The sequence below is a fragment of the Gymnodraco acuticeps genome, unplaced genomic scaffold, assembly GCF_902827175.1.
Source record: "Gymnodraco acuticeps unplaced genomic scaffold, fGymAcu1.1, whole genome shotgun sequence".
Taxonomy (NCBI): domain Eukaryota; kingdom Metazoa; phylum Chordata; class Actinopteri; order Perciformes; family Bathydraconidae; genus Gymnodraco; species Gymnodraco acuticeps.
This window is the reverse complement of record NW_022992109.1, coordinates 9,962-29,280: the sequence shown is the minus strand read 5'-3', so window position 1 is coordinate 29,280 and position 19,319 is coordinate 9,962. Positions and strand designations below refer to the sequence as shown.

The following is a 19,319-nucleotide window of genomic DNA, read 5'->3' as shown; positions in this document are numbered from 1 at the left end:
TTCCTAAGAGCCAGCATGCGGGACCGGCTTCACAAGGTGTCGGTGAGGAACACGAGTGTAATGTGTAACGTTAATGTCAGCTAGCTAAATTTACTTACAGGGATTTGTAGTCTTTCTAGTTGCGTATTTTTCATTGTCTTATATTTCAACAGTTTTAAGACAAACTGTGACTTTTTTTACATGGAAATGATTTTTTAAGATGGACAAACATCATATGTGTAATTCGTGGCACAATTCAAACGAGATCGAAAGATAAGTGTTCTCTCCATTGACTTCAATACATACTTTTTCAGAAATAAGGTCCCATGGGTCGGAAGTAGATGGGCGGGACTTCGCCACTCTATAGCTCAAGCTACGCATGAGTGAGATTTGCAGTGACTGGGACAAACGTTTTGATGGACCCCTCACCTGAACCAGCTCATGGTTTTTTAATCTCCCCTGTTTGAGAGGGAAATAAAAAGCAGGATGAATAATTCACTGCTCACATGCATTTTGTATGAACGGTCCCATCGCTCATCGTTGAGGTGTAGAGAGCAGATTCCTCTGGGCGGTGCCTTCTGGTCTAATAAACATAGTTAGATCAACACGGTGACGTCCATTTGTGGTGATCACAGCGAGACACCCAGCAGATGCTCGGGTCCGGCCTTGTGTACACTCCTTCACGCTTCACGTCACTTACTATGATGTTATCCTCATTCTCATCTGTTGACCTTTACACCTTGTACTCATTTCATTTTCAGCTCACGCCTCTCCATCTTCATCTCCATTTTCTCCAGTCTCCTGTAGTTCCTTCACCTCTTCTTTCTTCATGTGTCTCACAGGTAGGTTTCCATCAGATGGTTTCACATCACTCCGAAGGCCTCTTTCCACTTGGATGTGTTTATTTTTACCCATCGCTATCAGTTCCTAGGAAGTTGTCATTATTTGTGTCTGTTTGTTTTCACAGTCTTGTGAACTGGGTTAGTCAAGAAACATTTAAATGCTTGATTTAAAGCCTTGATAAAAACCGTGCTCCTCAGAAGTTGATATGCAAAGATTAGTATTTAAGGGATTTTGAAAATACTGTAACCTGTTTCAATATTTAAGAAAAAACTTGATGTGATACTGTAATCATTTTTAATATTAGCACCTTCTTGAGGCACAAAAATAGGATTTTCCTTAAATAAAACAATGACTCTAACAGGCAATAGACTCACAAACAAATCGTATTTCTCTCATTCATCACGTATGATACACATGGTTCCAATGGGTGCTTACAATTCTTGAAAATTGGTCAATTTAAGGGTAAAAAAATGTATTTTTAAAAATCGACGTGGTCATTATGGGCTTTGTTTCACAGAAAGAAACGTGGGTCATTAAAAGTGCCTAAAGTCATGTATTACATTAATATATACAACATTTTACCTAAGGTTAGTTATTACGCTCCATTTCGCTTTCAGCATTTACTTCAAATGCGTCGTAGTTTTTCACGCGACACCTGCCGCAAGACAGAGCAACAATAATTAACTTTGATTGAGTCGATACCGTTGGATCCTTGAATTTGATTGATCTTGGTCTGGAAAGTCCTTGAAAAACATTTTGATGTTTTAAGAAGGTGTGGGAATCTACTAGGAGTTTGTGCGTTACTCGTATCTTCACCCTTTAGCCTGGATTGTCTTGATTTGTTTTGTTTGGGACGTTTATGGGCGTCTGCCTCCTATAAAAGTAATCTAGTGTTAACAGATTGTGCCTTTTAAGATGGGCCTTTTGGCAAAGAACCGTCTGCAGAATCGATGACACTCAATGCATAATGAATCAGCTCAGTTAATGACTTTCATTCCCGGCATTATGTTTAATCTCACATCCATCATGGTGTGACATTAAGCAGTCCTGGAGTAAAAGTAGCTTTGCCTGTAAAGAGTTGTTGGTGATGCTAAGGTATCAGAAAGCTGGCAGCCTCTCAAAGTAAACTGTTTACTCCCCTCAAGCCATGAGTCTGCGTGAGAGGATTGTTTTGCACCCTGGAGTTTCTTATGACTTCTAGGAAGCAGAGATTTTATGTTTCCATTTGTGTTCTTTCTACGTCATGTGACTCATGTCAAGCTTATTGCAAACATGATCTGCAACCTGGGGAAAGTATTCTACGTCAGCTCTGCAGTGACTATCACACCAGGGCAGGTGTTGCATTATTTTTTGTGTCCAAGTGTTTCCCAGGTGGCTTTCTTAAAGCGCGCAAGATCCGTCAATGGTAATACAATGCTGACGTCAACACAACAAAGCATCAATGAGTCAAAGACGAGGCACACTTTATACCTCTGTAGTCATTTTATACTCAGAGTAAACGGCTTTGAGTCAGAATACAAATTAAAACAATGAGGAATCAAGATGACGAAGAATGGGAAAAGGATTCAAACACACTCCTTAGAGTCCAGAGCGTAGTGGCTGTCCAATATCAGTTGTATTTAATGCTGAAAATAACATTTATTTTACATTTTTGCATTCAAAATGACTTTAGCAATCAAGAGATTTACCGCAAAAAACATATCAGATTATGTTCTGAGCATGGACTAATCAAGAAGTGGATTACTCCGTGTAATCTGGATTTTGTGATCGTTTCTCTGGAGGCTTTATGTGTGTGAAATGGAGGTTAAACCCGCTCTCTTGTGTCTCGGGGTCTCTGATTATCTGCCTGCTCAGAGGGGCTTTTCATGTTGCACTACTTTGTCTGGAGGAGCGAGGCCTCTTCACATGGAGACTGCCTTTTTTACTGTTTGATATCAAGTGAATATCTTCTTGTGTTTTATGAGAGATCACAGAGCATGTGGATAGCCATCATCATTTTCTCAGCTTTCGTCCCCTCTAACATTTCAAATGTGTACAAGCCCCTAACGAAGCACAGTGTTTATTGCAGGTACGAAAATGCTGTTTTCAGCCTCTCACATTTGGACATTTGGTGGGTTTTCTTTCCTTTTGATACCATTTTAAAGAAATAGATTTAAAGACAGACATTTAAAGACAGATAGTGAGATTTTTACAAATATGTTCTCACATTTATGACATACTGTAATGTTCATATATTTTTACATTTTATTTGTTACTTTTCATGCCAGAAAATGCTCTTTTCAGCCCCTGAAATATTCAAATGTGCTGCTATATTTTTTATTAAAGTTAATATACTGTTTTTTGTTTTATCAAAAGTCAAAGTTATTTAGCTTATTTGAAACAGTTCATTGCCTCAACTTTGGGAAACTTGGATTGACATTTCTTAGACATTTGATGGGCCAATTTATCGTTATGAACAATTGTGTGTGTGTGTGTGTGTGTGTGTGTGTGTGTGTGTGTGTGTGTGTGTGTGTGTGTGTGTGTGTGTGTGTGTGTGTGTGTGTGTGTGTGTGTGTGTGTGTGTGTGAGAGAGAGTCAAATGGAGGTTAAACCCGCTCTCTTGTGTCTCGGGGGTCTCTGATTGTCTGCCTGCTCAGAGGGGCTTTTCATGTAGCACTACTTTGTCTGAAGGAGCGTGTCTGTAGGCAGCCGAGGAAGAGGAGGAGGAGGAGGTTTTAATATCTTCAGACGTGCAGCTCTTCGTCATGTTAGAGTCCTGCGGAGTGAGAGGTGGTCCTGCTTCTGTTTCTGTCAGACAGATGGCAACAGAGATGCACAGAAGATGGCCTAGATTCACACATGCTCTCCCTCTCTGTGTCTCCTTCCTACCGCCTCCCTTTTATTCACTGCTTTTGATTTCCTCCTTTTCGACATTTGCGTTTTTATTTTTTATTTCTCTTTATTTTTTTATCTTTTCCTCCCTGTCTCTCAGCCTCCCAGATTAAATGTGCGTTGGTTGTGCCTGTGGACGAATGGGTTGCCTAGCGACGAGCTGATGAGAGCAGCCTTGAGGCCTGCAGTGATGTCAGCCTGAGTCAGGGGGGTGTGTGTGTGTGTGTGTGTGTGTGTGTGTGTGTGTGTGTGTGTGTGTGTGTGTGTGTGTGTGTGTATGTGTGTGTGTGTGTGTGTGTGTGTGTGTGTGTGTGTGTGTGTGTGTGTGTGTGTGTGTGTGTGTGTGTGTGTGTGTGTGTGTGTGTGAGGCCAAAACCCTCAGCAGAGTTCAGCATCATCTCACGCAGGTCACGTGCCGCGCTACTTTAGTAGGCCAGCATTATGTAAGATAGAGTCAGTGTTCGGTGTGTGTGTGTGTGTGTGTGTGTGTGTGTGTGTGTGTGTTCACGCTGCTATAAATAAAGGCAGTGTGTGCATGCATGCCAATGAGAGCGACCCTGAATGTGTGTTAGAGAGAGGAGTCATGCAATGTGGGGGCGTGAGACACGAGGTCTCCCCCGCAGATATCAATATCTCTGATACCTTCCTCCAAAGCTGCAGCTGATATCAGAGCTGCACAATTATCAGAAAATGTGCAAAAGAGTGCTGCAGGGAGGACATGTTGTTGTAGGCCGACCCTCTCTGATTCAATGGGATGTCTCCATGTGATATGGGATTATAGCAGAACATAATCTCAATGTTTATGATACTAACACGTTTTGTGCAGCAGGATAATCTCCTCATATTAACACCACTTAATGATGTTTGAAGTCAAAAGCTAACGTTGGGCTATAAAGGAACTACAGCACGGTCACATGACTTCACGTCGCCACCGCTAAGCTAAAGGCGGCTAACGTTGAGCTTGATTGCTCATTTAGACTCTTGTTAGCAACCGCTTTTAAATCCAACACGGGTGGGTATTTATTTACTGACGTACTTTATGTCGTCAATCAATCAATCAATGTTTATTTATATAGCCCAATATCACAAATGTTACATCTGTCTCAGTGGACTTCACAGTTTGTGCAGAATATCAGTATGACAATACGACACCCTCTATCCTTAGACCCTCTGTCCTTAGTCCCTCTGTCCTTAGACCCTCAAATCGTACAAGGAAACACTTCCAGAGAAAACCCACAGTTTAAAGGGAACATGGGAGAAACCTCAGGGAGAGCCACAGAGGAGGGATCCCTCTCCCAGGACGGACAGACGTGCAATAGATGCCGTGTGTCATAGTACAAAACGATAAATTATCTTCAGCTTGTGTTAACCACAGACCTTATGTCAGGCTAAGAACCAAAAAACACATTCAGTAAACCATTGACTTCCAGGGAACAGGAAATGCTGAAATGCTGACACATGCCTGGGATTAAGGACTCATTCTTGCCCGCCTATATACGGACCATGCATTTTTTTGATGCAGCTTTATGTGACGTAAAGGCCAGCAGTGTGTGTGTGTTTAACCAGCGGTGGACCGTACTGTAGTGCATTTACTCAGGTACATTAGGCAACCCTCTGTAAAAAAAGGATCGTGAGATTGGTGGTTCGTTATCCTTGGGCGAGATACATAACTCCAAGTTGCTCTTGATGGCCATCGGTGTGTGAATGTACGTTTCTCTGAACCGGTGGCAGCTTGTATGAATGTGTGGGACGAGTGAATGCTGACTTGTAAATGTTTAATATATTTTGATATGTAAAAGCGCTTTGAGGGGTCACAGACTGGGAAAGCGCTATATAAATGCAGTTACTATTTACCATGTGTGATAATAAGGCATGGGGATGGTCATTATATTCTGAAACGTATCATTGTAATAGGCGTCAAAGCAAAATACAATGTTTATTACAGATTTATGATGAGACTTGACACAAAATGACATATCTTAAATTCATCTTTATTTCCTCAGCTTTCAGATGATGTATAAAACCTATACGTGGCATATATTGTTGATCTGCTATTTCCTCCTTAAGATCCTTTTTCCTCATTAAAAGAAGCCAACAATATGTTAATTAGGTGTTAATTTAATTACTTTATCTCTATTTCAAGGCACTTTTACTGTACTCAAGTATTTTCATCTCCTTCTATGTACTATTATACTTTTACTAAACATGTATCTGTTTACTTTAAGGATTCAGGTCAATAATATGGGGCGAAGCCTGCGAGCTAGTTCAGAAAGTCAACTCGAGCACCAATGATACATGAACACGTGACGCACCTCGTCCCTCTTACAACCAACCAATCACAGTCTCCTAAACATGCCGCTCTATTGAAGCTGCCAGGTCTTCCTGCCTCTGCCTCGCTATGCTGCTGCTGCGTTCACTTGCTATTGCTGCGTTCGTGTTCCTGCTGCTGTGTTTCATGTTGCTGCTGCTCGCCTGCCCCCCCACCACCCCAGCTTCCACCTGTAGGCTCGGGGATAGTTATCTAATCATCACTCAATGTTCTTTGTAATTCTGTGGAGTGATGAGGCCCGAGCCTAGACGCCAAACTCAAACTATGCTGCTTCTAATAAACATATTAAGAAACGCGTGAGTTGTCTGACTGAAATGCATATAATCAACAAACCCAATAGATAAAGCTTAGTGATACCTTGGTGAAATCAGACATTTGATGTTTCTTCAAACAAAGAATTTGTCCTCCCACTGTTTGTGATGATCTAAAATATGACTGGACACACAGATTTATAGCATACATCGTCCTCTTCTGTTATCCGTGACTCTGGGAGTCGGCTGGAAGTGTTAATAAGGTCAGGAAGCTAAACGAGGCTCTGTGCTAATTAGACTAATAAGCAATTACATACTGTTCACATCAATCTCACTCCTGGAACAAGACGTGTATAATAGATGAAGGAACACCAGGATACTAATTAGAGAAGTGACAAATCTCACGTTTAATATTTTTCTGCTGTTTGACCTGCGTTTAAAGAGGTCTTTTTCTGCTTGTTGGGGTTTTCTCTTCCCTGTAGTGTGTTATATAAGTTTTAGTGCATGTAAATGGTCTGCAAAGGCTACAATGCCTGTGTTCCCTCCAGAGCAGGGGTGTCAATCTCAATTTAATCGCGGGCCACATCAGCATTAGGGCTGCACTCAAAGGGCCGGTTGTAACTTTAAGACTATATCAAAATACATTTATAAATATATATATAAAATAATGTATTATATTACATTATTGCCTCTGCATTAGATTATTATCAGATAGGGTAATAACTTAATAATTAACTACGTCTGAAAGCAGAAGTCTCTTCAGTGAGAATGTCACAAAATGATTTTAAAAGAAAAGCCAAATTCTGGGAAAAAAGTCAAAATTGAAAAAAGGAACATTTAAAAAGTTACATTTAGAAGAAAAAAGTTCAAATTCTGAGAAAAAAAGTCTAATTTGAGATGCATTGTGGGACATGTAGTTTGCAACGTGCTTCTGTAAATCATCATGTAACCGTATAATAAACATAATATTCTTTGCAAGCTCTTGTGGGGCCACAGAAAATGAAGTCACGGGCCGGATTTGGCCCCCGGGCCTTGAGTTTGACCTCCCTGCTCCAGAGGGAGTTTCTCTCGCCTCCATTTGACTTTTTACTTCCATAACTTAGTGACAACACATTGTACGTGATAGGCTAAGGGGCGGGACATCTCTAAGCTGTTGACCAATCACAACAGAGCCGGCCAGCTAACCAATCAGAGCAGACTGGGCTCTGGTTTCAGACAGAGGGTGAAAAGAGGTGCTGCAGCACAGACAGTATGAGAAAAATAAAGAGCTTAAAATGCGTTTTGTGGCCTCTCAATTCTGTGGATTTGCTGCTTTTCTCTGTTTTATGTCGTAAAAAAGTGCATTACTTTGAACATTTAAGACGTCACCTTTCACTTTGCGAAGATAGGACGGGCATTTTTCTTTATGTTATGAAATGTTATACAGCAATAGATGAATACGTTGCAGTCCTGATGATCTGTCTTGGAGCATGTATAGATACATTAACCTGCTAACAGGATTAAAAACTCGATTTTCAAAAAGAGATTTCTTCCAAATGAAAGTTGTTTTTTGGTGAAAGCAGAAGGCGGACAGATGGTTCTCCGTTCCTAAATATATGTTGTTCTTCCATGCATTCCCCTCTTTGTATTCCATCTCGTGTGTGTGTGTGTGTGTGTGTGTGTGTGTGTGTGTGTGTGTGTGTGTGTGTGTGTGTGTGTGTGTGTGTGTGTGTGTGTGTGTGTGTGTGTGTGTGTGTGTGTGTGTGTTCACCAACTAACGTCCTTTGTCTCCATCTCATCCATCCAACTTGACTTCCTGTGGAGTAGCTGGTGTTGAGAAGTAAGTTTGGCGCTGTAACAATGGCCCCGTTCCATTTCTGGCAGAGCGACCCCCTTTTGTCCCCTTCACTTCCCCTCAGGCTGCTCCATATGCTACAAGTGGTGAGGGGAGATATCTAGGCTACATGTAGCATCTTATTAAAGAGTGTGAGGTCAGATTTAAAGGAGTGTGTGTTGACAAGGAAATCCTCTGGGGAAGGAAGGTGTGATTATTCTGCATGGATTGATGTGTGTGTGTGTGTGTGTGTGTGTGTGTGTGTGTGTGTGTGTGTGTGTGTGTGTGTGTGTGTGTGTGTGTGTGTGTGTGTGTGTGTGTGTGTGTGTGTGTGTGTGTGTGTGTGTGTGTCATTGCTCCATATATCAACACATCCATCTGGGGCAGAAGATAATGTGAGGGAGATGTCTCACACACACACAATACACTCTTCCTGTGTGTGTTTTTGCACGTGGTGGTGGGACTTTCTCGCCTTTTGCTAATTCGACCTGCAAAAATGTAGTGATAACAAAGAAATGTGGGTTTTGTGTTTTCAAAATACAAACAATTCATATCCATCAAATGATATGTTAAATCCTCCAGATTAATTCAACAACAAATGTAAAACAATCTAAAACGAAGTCCTAGATAAGGCTTGAATTGGTATAAAAACACCCAAAAATGTTTAAGACATGTAGAAGCATTGTCGAATCCCAACAGCATAGCACAAAGGGTTTGTAAAATTGGTTTTAAATGTCACTCTGAGTGGCCCTAAAAACCCTAAAATCTAATTTACCTTAACGCTTGAATGTCAATAATCCCGGTATGAGACTAAAACTAAAAATCTGTTTACCTCAACTCTTTTGTGACTTCCTGTCCAATCTTTCTGGTTCCTACGGTTACACAAGGGGGGACTACTTTCAGCGGCGGATTAGTCCAACTTTTTTGAAACATGTTGTATATTAGATTGTCAATTCATACCCAATAGTAGTTTTTCTGTTGTGTCTTGGGATCTTTTTTTAAATGAAAACAAGAGCATGTTATATCATCATGTCTTAACAGCTTAGTTTTGTCGTTGATTTGTGTTTTTCTCAAGAAAAAGAAAGAAAACAAAGACCAGATTAACATGAGATAAACAAACTGAGAACAGAACGTTATCTTTCCTTTCTGCTGACCCATTAATCATCCTCTGAGATTTATCCTGTGACAGACTGTCCACACTCGACTGCAGAATTACTCAGTGTTTCTTCTTGAAAAGGGCGAATAAATGCTGTTGCAGTTATCACTATGCACCAGAATACATTTGATAAAATAAACAGATGGAATCATTCACTCGCACAAATAAGTGAAATTAGCATTAAAGGGGACCTATCATGCAAAATGCACTTTGTGATGTCTTTTAAACATCAATGTGTCCCCGGTGTGTCGGGGAACTCACGCAGCGTCAGAAAATAAAACCCTCTCTCGTTTCCTCCGTACCCAAATCTTTTAAAAACAGGGTACAACGAGCGGATACAGATTTGCTGCAGATATGATGTAAAATCGGCAGCGGACCCACAGATAGTTGCTATCAGAAACAATGCCTGACGTATTTTGGACGTGATCTCGTCTTTGTTTACATTAGCAAGCCTCGCTAACACTCAGAGCTAACCTGTACTGGAGAGCACATGTGTTTGAAAAGCAGGAAATAAAAAAAGGAACTCACCTTGTGATAAACCCGCAAGAAAAAGCATTTGAGCTCCATACTGTTTCAGAAATAATCCTTGATGTGGTTTAAACAGGATGGCGTTTTATCACAGCAGAATTTTACTTTATCTCCGGTAGAATTCTGATCAGGCATTAGCTCCGCCTCCTTTCTTTTCTTTAAATTAAGGACCCTAAATCCGTGTTTCTCTAAACAGGGCTGGAATAGAGGGGTATGAGGGATTTCTAAAATGCATGATTTGTTTGTATTTTGAGCAAAACACATCATAGACATGTTTCCTTCTCATGCTAAATAAACTAAATAAAGTGTTATCCTGCTCACCGTCATAGGCTACTGTAAGGACTATAAATAAAAGCTAAACAGGATGTTGTTGCACACATGCCTCCATTAGTAGCCTCTTCTACCTGCAGGCGGCACTCTGCACGTCTGTGTTACACTCATTATATCACATGCGTGAAATAAAACATTGAACATACTCACAGCTGTAAGACGCTACTGCTTTATAGGCTTGAAACCCCCTTAAGTTAAGGGGAAAACAAAGCAGAAACAGCTTTATCTGATTTAGAAAATACTTAAAATACAGACGCTGCTTTTTAAGTTCTGCTGATTAGTAATTTTCATGTTAAATTAAAACATTTCCAGTTAGTTTTAGGCAAAGAATTAAGACACAAGTAGTTGCTGAAAGATTTAACATAAAGATATTTCTATAAAAACAAGAATGTAATTGTCCAATAAACACAATAATTATTAGTCGAATAATACTGTATATTTGACTCCATATTCCTTGTACCTGATTATAAATAAGGACGAACATTTGATGCTAAATTCTGACACACATCACTTTATAAAGACACTTCACTAATTGAGATCGTCTGATCTTTGAAGCCCTTCATGTGAAATGTCAGAGTGTGTGTGGGTAGACTACTTTAATAAAACAGTTTTAATCATTAGATTAATGTTCCAGTAATGTGACCTGTACCCTCTAAACATAATCAGTATGCTTAACAGTTTATTGAATAAACAGCAGGGGTATCAAACTCATTTTCATCACGGGCCACTTCAGCATTATGGTTGCACTCAAAGGGCCGGTTGTAACTATATCAATATATAATAAACATAAAATAATGTATGTACATGATTGCCTCTGCGTTGGATTATTATCTGATAGGATATTAACTTCATAAATAACTACGTCTGAAAGCAGAAGTCCACGGCAAATAATTGCAAGTCTCTTCAGTGCGCATGTCACAAAATGAGATGCATTGTGGGGCATGTAGTTTATGGGCAACCTGCTTCTGTAAAGTGGCATGTGACCATATAATAAACGTATTATATTATTTGCAAGCTCTTGCGGGCCACATCAAATGAAGTGTATGCCTTGAGTTTGACACCCCTGATCAACAGAGATACAGCATTGTGTATTTACAGCGTTACAAATGAATGTATTATGTTAATCACACTACGAGGTGCACATTTTTATTATGCAGTAAATAACTTGTTGATAGAGATTAAAACCTAAAAAGCCGAGTCCTGGTTTGACATCCTGAGTATCAGCTGATGCAGTTTGGGTAGAAATGTTTGCATGTGGCGCCACCTACTGTTCACTTTGCAGCATTAAACCCTTGAAGAAATGAAATGATACATCTTTATCTGTTGTTTTGGTTTAATGAGCAACTCTCTCTCAGGACTCCTGAAACAAAGAGTCTTCCATCTTAACTCATAACATCTCTATATTACATTTGAAGGATCCCATATGTCTTCTTATTTTCCAGCCAGCTGTTGTTTTAACTCGTTCTTATTTTTATTTATTAAAGTGCTTGCGCGGAAAATAGTGCCAGACCTGGGTTGCAAAAGACTATTTGCATTGTCCTTTAATCTGTCTGTTCCCTTGTAGATTAATACATCTCAATGGGTTTGTATAATGTCAGAAAAGAGGGGAAATGGAAATCAGTGTTTTCCCGGATTTGCCATAAACCAGATCAAACCACCTCATTATATGTTGCATGTAGAAATAATAATTTGCTTACAAATACATTTAACTTTGCGCCTATATGTACAAATATATATGTACCTCTTCCCTTCACATCTCGCAGCTGAGGAGCAATTACATGTGAGAGAATGTCAGAATGTAATTCCTTTATGCAAAAGGAACGTTTCTGCAATTAATATGAAAACAATGCAAAGCTAGAAAATCATTAAAAATCTTTATAACGATATGAAATTGAATATTGTTTTGTAAAATACAGCCACTAAGCATGGTCTCCTCTCTCCCTCAGGAGTGTGAGACACAACTGAGATAGAATGTCAGAAAAATGTTGAACGTTTTCATTCAGAAAGAAATATGCAAAACAATGCAATATTTCAAATAAAGAAATATGCAAAAAGCTTTAAGGCACGTTTATTTATATCGCACCTTTCAACACAAGGCCATTCAAAGTGCTTTACAAACATGAAAGACATTAGAAAACATGTTATAAAATGGCATTTCAAAACACAAATTTGAAAGCAAAGGTACATGAGTTAAAGTGACAGTGTGACATACACACATCTGAAATGTTTATGTCTCAATCGTTGATAACTTTTTAGCAGAAATAGTTTTCTATCGCCTCCCTTTCTTTCTACTTTCTTATACATATTTTTATATATCTCTGTTTTTGTATTCGGGATTGTGGGAAACTGAATTTCGATCTCTCTGCCTGTACACACAAACTGAAAGATTGACAATAAAGTTGACTTTGACTAACCTCCCCTCTCTCCCCCCCCCCCCGCAGGCCTCCAGCAGACGACTCAGGGATGCGTAACGCGGCGACCCCCATGGCCTCGCCCCCCCCCAGCAGCCTCCCCTCCCAGACGCTCCCCTGCAGCCCCCCTGACTCCGCCTCCTCCCTCACGCCCTGCTCCTCCCTGCCTCCCTCCGTTTCGCCCTCCCTCACCGACGTCTTCGGGCTCCCCACCCCCCCCATGGGCAGCGGCGGAGGCTACAGTCTCAGCTCCTCGTGTGGAGGAAGTGTAAGTTCTCGCTCCCCGTCTCCTCTCACTCTCCTTCAGGCCGTGGCAGCGTCTGGGAAACCTTTCGCCTCCAAACCCATGGAGCTGTGGAGCAAACTGGACGTGGCCGACTGGCTGGAGAGTCTGAATCTGGGGGAGCACCGCGACGCCTTCCTGGACAACGAGATCGAGGGCGCACACCTGCTGTCGCTGCAGAAAGAAGACCTCATAGACCTGGGCGTCACCAGGGTGGGACACCGCATGAACATCGAGAGGGCCCTGAAGCTGCTGCAGGACAGATAAACCCAGAGGAGAGGAGGGAGGGGGGGGGCTGAGGAGAGGGAGGAAACGGGGGTCAAACATCCCCGACTCTCCGTCTCCATCTCCATCAGACGTTATCTCAAGAAGTTTGGTCCGAGCTGATGCTGCCTCCTGCTGTCTTTGTCCTCTCGTCCTCCCTCGTCTCAGTGCTCTTCTTGAACTGAGGGGGGAGAGAAGAGACACGCTGCTATGTCACATCAAGGAAGGATTGACCAGAAACTCTGGAATAGTGTCTCAAACGCTGGAAAAATACCCGTCTGGAAGTGATTTCACACACAGACTCGTGCTGACACCTGCTTTGGAATACTGAACACTTTTTCCATTCACCCGCAGTGGGTGCATGAAACCAGCTGAGCTGGTCGTTGCTCCTTTTCTATCTTTGCTAGAGTTTGTTCAGAGATAATATTTCTTCACTAGAGTCCAACCGGAGTTATATTTCTGGGTGCATCTAAGGTTGTAGAGAACAATTTGAGATAGACTCCATGTTTTTCCTTTGCTTTTCACTTGTTTGTGTCAAAATAAGAACTTTAGCTGACGTGTTTAAATAAATAGTACATTTCCATGCACACACACACACACACACACTTTATGCACAACGCCACACACTGACAAACGAGAATACACACTGTCTTCACACCCTCAGCATGTACACACACCGTTACTGCGATGGCCTTCTTCTCCTGAGAGAGAGCAACGCGTGGAGAGAGGTGATAACCCAGCGTACAAGAAAAACCGAGCGAAGGACACGAGGAACAACACGGACAGACAAACGTTGTACCAGAATAATTCTCACCTTGAAATGGTTTGTCTGTCTGCAAAGGGCGTCCCTGTCCCTCTTTACCTTATAGTTGTGTGTGTGTATGAGTGTGGGTGAGTGTGTGTGAGTGTGTCACTGGTTGACCCAAAATATCCTGAAGGCCAGTTTAGCTTTTTTCCACAGATCCGCTATATAGGCCACAGTATAGAGAAACTAGAGCTGTTCTTTACTTTTTTACTTTACTTTCTTCTCCATTGTCGAATCTCCTTCCACTTCACCATTAGCAGGTCGACACTCATGTGGCCCCGCGGTAACGCTAATGTATCAAACACCTGTGTGTAGTGGTAGAAGATGAGGTTTTTTAAAGAGAGCATTTAAAGAAACAGTGAGACATGTGAGATACGCTTATTCGCTTTCTTGCCACGAGTTTAATGAGAAGACTGACCCCATTGTCGCGTCTGCACACAATATGAAGCTGGAGACAATTAGCTTAGCATAAATACTCAAATCAGATTGATTGATTGCATCCACACAACGTTTTGATTGGCCCGTGCAGCTCAAAAGCACCAACCTTTCCTTCCTCTTTCATAATGCACCAATGTCTGTGTGTATAATAAATTATGCTAATAATGGCACCAATTGCTATTGCTTGCTAAAAAGCTAAATAGCAGATTTGTTTTGATTAAAACCATTTATCTACATGCAATCAAGTCAACATTAAAATATATAATTTAAAAGTTACACTATTGACATCCCTATTTAGCTTTGCAAGTGCTAACTAGCACATTAGCATGAACTGAATTGTTGAACCAGGTATATCTTTAAATATTGAACCCATTTGTCAAAAGCAACATATCTTCTGAACATAATGACAGTAAAATGGCATTTTTCAGACGGACAACTGAGGATGAAATGAGCTTTGTCTCTGCCTATTGCAAGAACGTCAACAAAGTTTGCCAACTCCCTAGCTAGCTATTTTTTGTAATGCTAAATCTGGCTGTTAGCTGTTAATATCTAATAGTTAGTTAAACATTATGTTAATATCACCAAATCTGCCCACTTGGGTAACAGGAAATGAAACCACATTGTACAGTAACATTGGCAACGGTTGTTATGGTTGTTTAACATTTAGCTCAAAGCACTACTCTGACTGGTAGCTACAGCTAAGCTAATCGTCTCTTAGCTCCATTTTCACATAAGATTGATCTCATCAAACTCAACAAAAAAATGAAAAAGCGTTTTCTTCTCTCCAACTTTTTAAGGCTGTCGCTCGATAGCATTTTATTGACTTTGAAGCCAGTGTTAAACCCTTTTGGAGGCATTTTTAGCTTTCAACCATTTTAAATGACACAATTTATAAGCAACCTAATTATTAATAACTCACAGGTTGACATTTTAAGAGCTAAAACTCCAGTTTTAACAGATACATTACTTGTTTCCTATATAGCTAAATGACTACCTGAACATTTTATATGTTGTTTATTAAAAAAAGAGCGATGAGATTAAGAACAGAATTGTTAGCATTAAGCTAACTCGAGCTAAACTTCAACTAGATCCCAAACAAGCATCCTAAACTGGGAAAAGTCAAAGGGAAATACTGTCTTAGATCGAAACTACCTTCGAAAGAGTGTTTTCTTATCGTGAAGAAGGAGATAAATGCAACACCGCGTTAACAAAGCTGTTAACTGGCGCCCCTTACATCAACACGTTTTATTCCTTGTAAGACAACTTCAAACACATGGCGTGAAATCTCCCGAAGCTTTAAGAGCAGACGGAGATTCTGCAGCGTCAGGGTTTTATGACAAATTACGATTTAACGTAAATCCACATTTCCTCTGTGCAGAAAATAAGCAGAGAGCAACCTGACAGAGGCGGCAGATGTTCATCAGCGCGAGATTACAAAGGGATAGAAAGTGTTTTCTGATCCGTTGCAGATGAACTTCAGTCGCTGTAACTAAGCTTCTCCAAGTCCCTTATTCTTATCTGTCTCCCTGCAGTAGAGAAGGGATTTAAACTTTATTTTAAGGGTCCAATTTCAAACAAAATCAGCATTTATAAAGCTGGAAATGTGTGTGTTTGCTAGCAAATGGCTGGAGTAGAAGTACAGTATGTGTTGAAACGTGTATATAAGATTGTTTAACAGGATAATAAAATGTCTATTTGATTATATGTATAGCTCTATTAAAAAAGGTTTAGAGTAAAACAAAAAAAATTCTATGAAGATTGATTTATAGTTGCCAGAGTTGACCTGGTCTCGCTTGCCCCCCATCCTAAAAAGGATGCCTTAAATACGCTCACAAACCCCCCTCCCCCCTCACTGTACCTGCACCACTGTCCAGTGTTTAGCTCCATAGAGAAAAAGGAGCTTGTGTTTTCATCTCAAAGTAGATTCTTTCAGAGCGCACCTCACGTGTGGTTCGATATGTGCTCGACAGTAACCCAACGTCTGAAAATAAATATATTGTTTTAGAAGTTCACCCTTATTTAGGTTTCATATCACACTTTCGAGGAGACAATGAGACATACACAAGCTCTGTGTTCTGTGAACATTAGCACGGGACAATGCTGCTATAATCCTGTTCCTGTTTGAACATGAAACTTATTTTAAGAGCAAACAGCGACGTGTCGACAGGGGTAGAAAAGCACAGTATTTTTAAAGATTTGTATAAAGTTCTATGACATTTTATAGAGGTTATCTGAACAAAAACTGTTCAACACTGACGCGTGGATTGCCAACAAAAACGATATAGATAAAAATCGTGGATATTATTATTATTATGATGATTATTATTAGACTTATGGGTTATGTAAGAAGCAATATTTATTCTGAATGAATCTCCTTGGTTGTGTTTTATTTTCCCATTTTAAAGTTACATATCATGATCAAATGTCAGTGTTTTAATGAATGAAGTGATGACGTAAGTAGATACTTAAAGGGGACATATCGTGCTCATTTTCACGTTTAGATTTGTAATCTGGGTTGCTACTAGAACATGTTTACATGCTTTAATGATCAAAAAAGACATGCTAGAAGTCTGAAAACAGCTGTATTCTCTCTCTGTTTGAAACACTACATTTTAACGCCTGTCGTTTAAGAACAACTCCTAAAAGAAAGACTTGTTTTGATTGGCTCGCAAGAAATGGGTGGCGTCCAAAGGCGTTCAATTCTGAATGTGACATCCTGTAGTTTTCTGACCCGGCAGTGGTGACCATTGATATTATACTTTATTGAAAGTACTTATCTGCTACTTCATACATAAACACTACTATTTCATTGGCACATATTGCACTTTTAATGCACTACTATTACACTGCAGGACTTGTGTTTATACATTACAGTAATACAACTTAAATTAAGTAAAAGTTGTCAGCATTAAGTCCACGATGCCCGGACGTACGTGCACAAGTATTAAAAAGTTAGTTGTTGATACGTCCCCTTTGAGATATGTTTTGGATGATAAAGTGAATATTTATCCAGGTATCTTCGGACAAACATCTGCCTGACTTCTCTCATCTCCCCGTTGAATTTAGAGTGTGTGTTTTAAAAAAAAGAGCAACAATGTGTAAATTATTTTTAAGATATACATGCAGGCCATCTTGTTAGGAAATTATATGAAATGTATATATATGTATACATACATAAATCCACCAAAAAGACTAGTGGTGGCTGAGTAGATGTAGTAACAAACAATCTTTAAAAAGCTTCACCACTCCCCCCCCTCAAAACACTGATCCCACCCTCATCTTCGTCCAACATCTGGGGTTTTATTCTTTCTTAATTTCCTCATGAATAGATGTTATTCTTTGATTAAGTCTTCATAGAGGCTAAGATTTCTTCGGTAATTTGTGCAGAGACTTGTGTTCATGTTTTCTATGTTGCTGTAATTTTGTGCTACTGAATCATCATAGAGTCAAACTAATTACTGATGATGAAGAAGAGAGTTTTCCTGTAACTGCACTCTTCCTCCCCCTCGCCCCCCCCCCCACTCAGATCCTCGAGACTTCTTGTATGGCAACCAAAATTCACTGTAAGAAATAAATATAATATTGCACTAGTGTTGTATCCCTCTGTCTTTCATGTCTCTCGTTTTATATTCATTTATTCAGCTAAATATATTAAAACATATATATTTTTGCAAAAGAATATAGTCATACTATTACGTTTTGTTTTTTTACAAAATACTGTATTATGATTTGAAAATGAAACATTTGCAATACTTTAGTACATTTTTTTTACCACTTTTCTTTCATTAACAACTTAATATTTTACGACTTTTTTGTACTTATTACTTCAAACTATATGATGTTTTTATGTTTTTACGACATTCTATGATTTTATACGATCTACTATATACTATGACCTTTTTCTTTTTTTCAATATACTGGACAATGACTTTCTTTAAACTGTTCACGATATGCTATAGGCCTACTATAACTTTCACACAATACTATGGCTTATTTTGAAAATAATTAAAACATACTATACGATGAATTTTCTTGACTTTATTACACATACTATGATTTATGAAGCTCAGCGCAAGTTCAACCAGGAAGACCGTCTTTTCTCATTCATTTACTCATTTCAGGTGACTCGACGCAGCCCTCCTCCCCCACTTTTCACCTCCTGTCCCTCTGAATCCAGGGTCAAGCTAAGCCCCTCCCCTTCAGACCGAACCAAACTACCTGTGTCTAGACCCCGGGGGGTTTCATCGGATCGGTTCTCCCCTCCCGAATGATACTCCTGCACAACGGGGCCTAATCGCCAAAACTCCATAACATCCATTTGTGCATTCCTGGCAATAAATATGTGTTCTTACATCAAAACCGTCTCTCCTGATTGAAGTAAAGTCATCTTATGCTAGGACTTTTTTCACCTTTCTTTAACATGCTTTTCCAACATTTTAACCCTCCTGTTGTCTTCGGGTCAAATCTGACCGATTTACTACTTTCATCAGTCATAACTTTTTTGTTTTACATTCGATTGCATTAAGGCTTCATGATATCCTTCACAGTAGACATTTGAACATATACAATTGCTGATCACCACTTTCATTGCATTTTGGATGATTATTTAGTCAACTTTGTAACACCATGGTGTTCCCGGTCAAACATGACCGCCATAAAGAAAAGGAATTAGTAACCATCCGGATCAGATACAACCATGGATAAATATACAGTCTATGGATAAAACACACACATACACTAGATGTGTTTCCCCCCCTTATGTATGTGTCGGCAAAGTAAGGGGAGGAACACGAAAACAATAGGAGGGTTACTGGGCATACTGGACCTTGACTTTTAACTGTTTTACGACATACTATGACTTTTTTTAAGACGTCCTATGTCTATGCCATTGCTTTTTTTCTACCTACTATAACTTTTGTTTCCCCATTTTGCCGTTATAAAAAATAACTTTCAAAACTGACAGTAATGTTCATTAACAGCCGTAAGTCCTCGAAATAAGGGCCGCAGAAACAAGCAAG

General features: G+C 39.9%; 1 protein-coding gene across 1 annotated transcript in view; it reads left to right on the top strand.

The window, feature by feature from the left end:
* The window catches only part of shank2b (SH3 and multiple ankyrin repeat domains 2b), a gene marked incomplete at its 5' end in the record, with an annotated part of 36,029 nt that extends 19,981 nt beyond the window's left edge, over positions 1 to 16,048 (top strand). Inside the window, 1 exon segment of the mRNA XM_034203044.1 lies at positions 12,542 to 16,048. Within this exon segment, the coding sequence (XP_034058935.1) occupies positions 12,542 to 13,061 (520 nt within the window).
* Between the last annotated feature and the right edge of the window lie 3,271 nt (positions 16,049 to 19,319).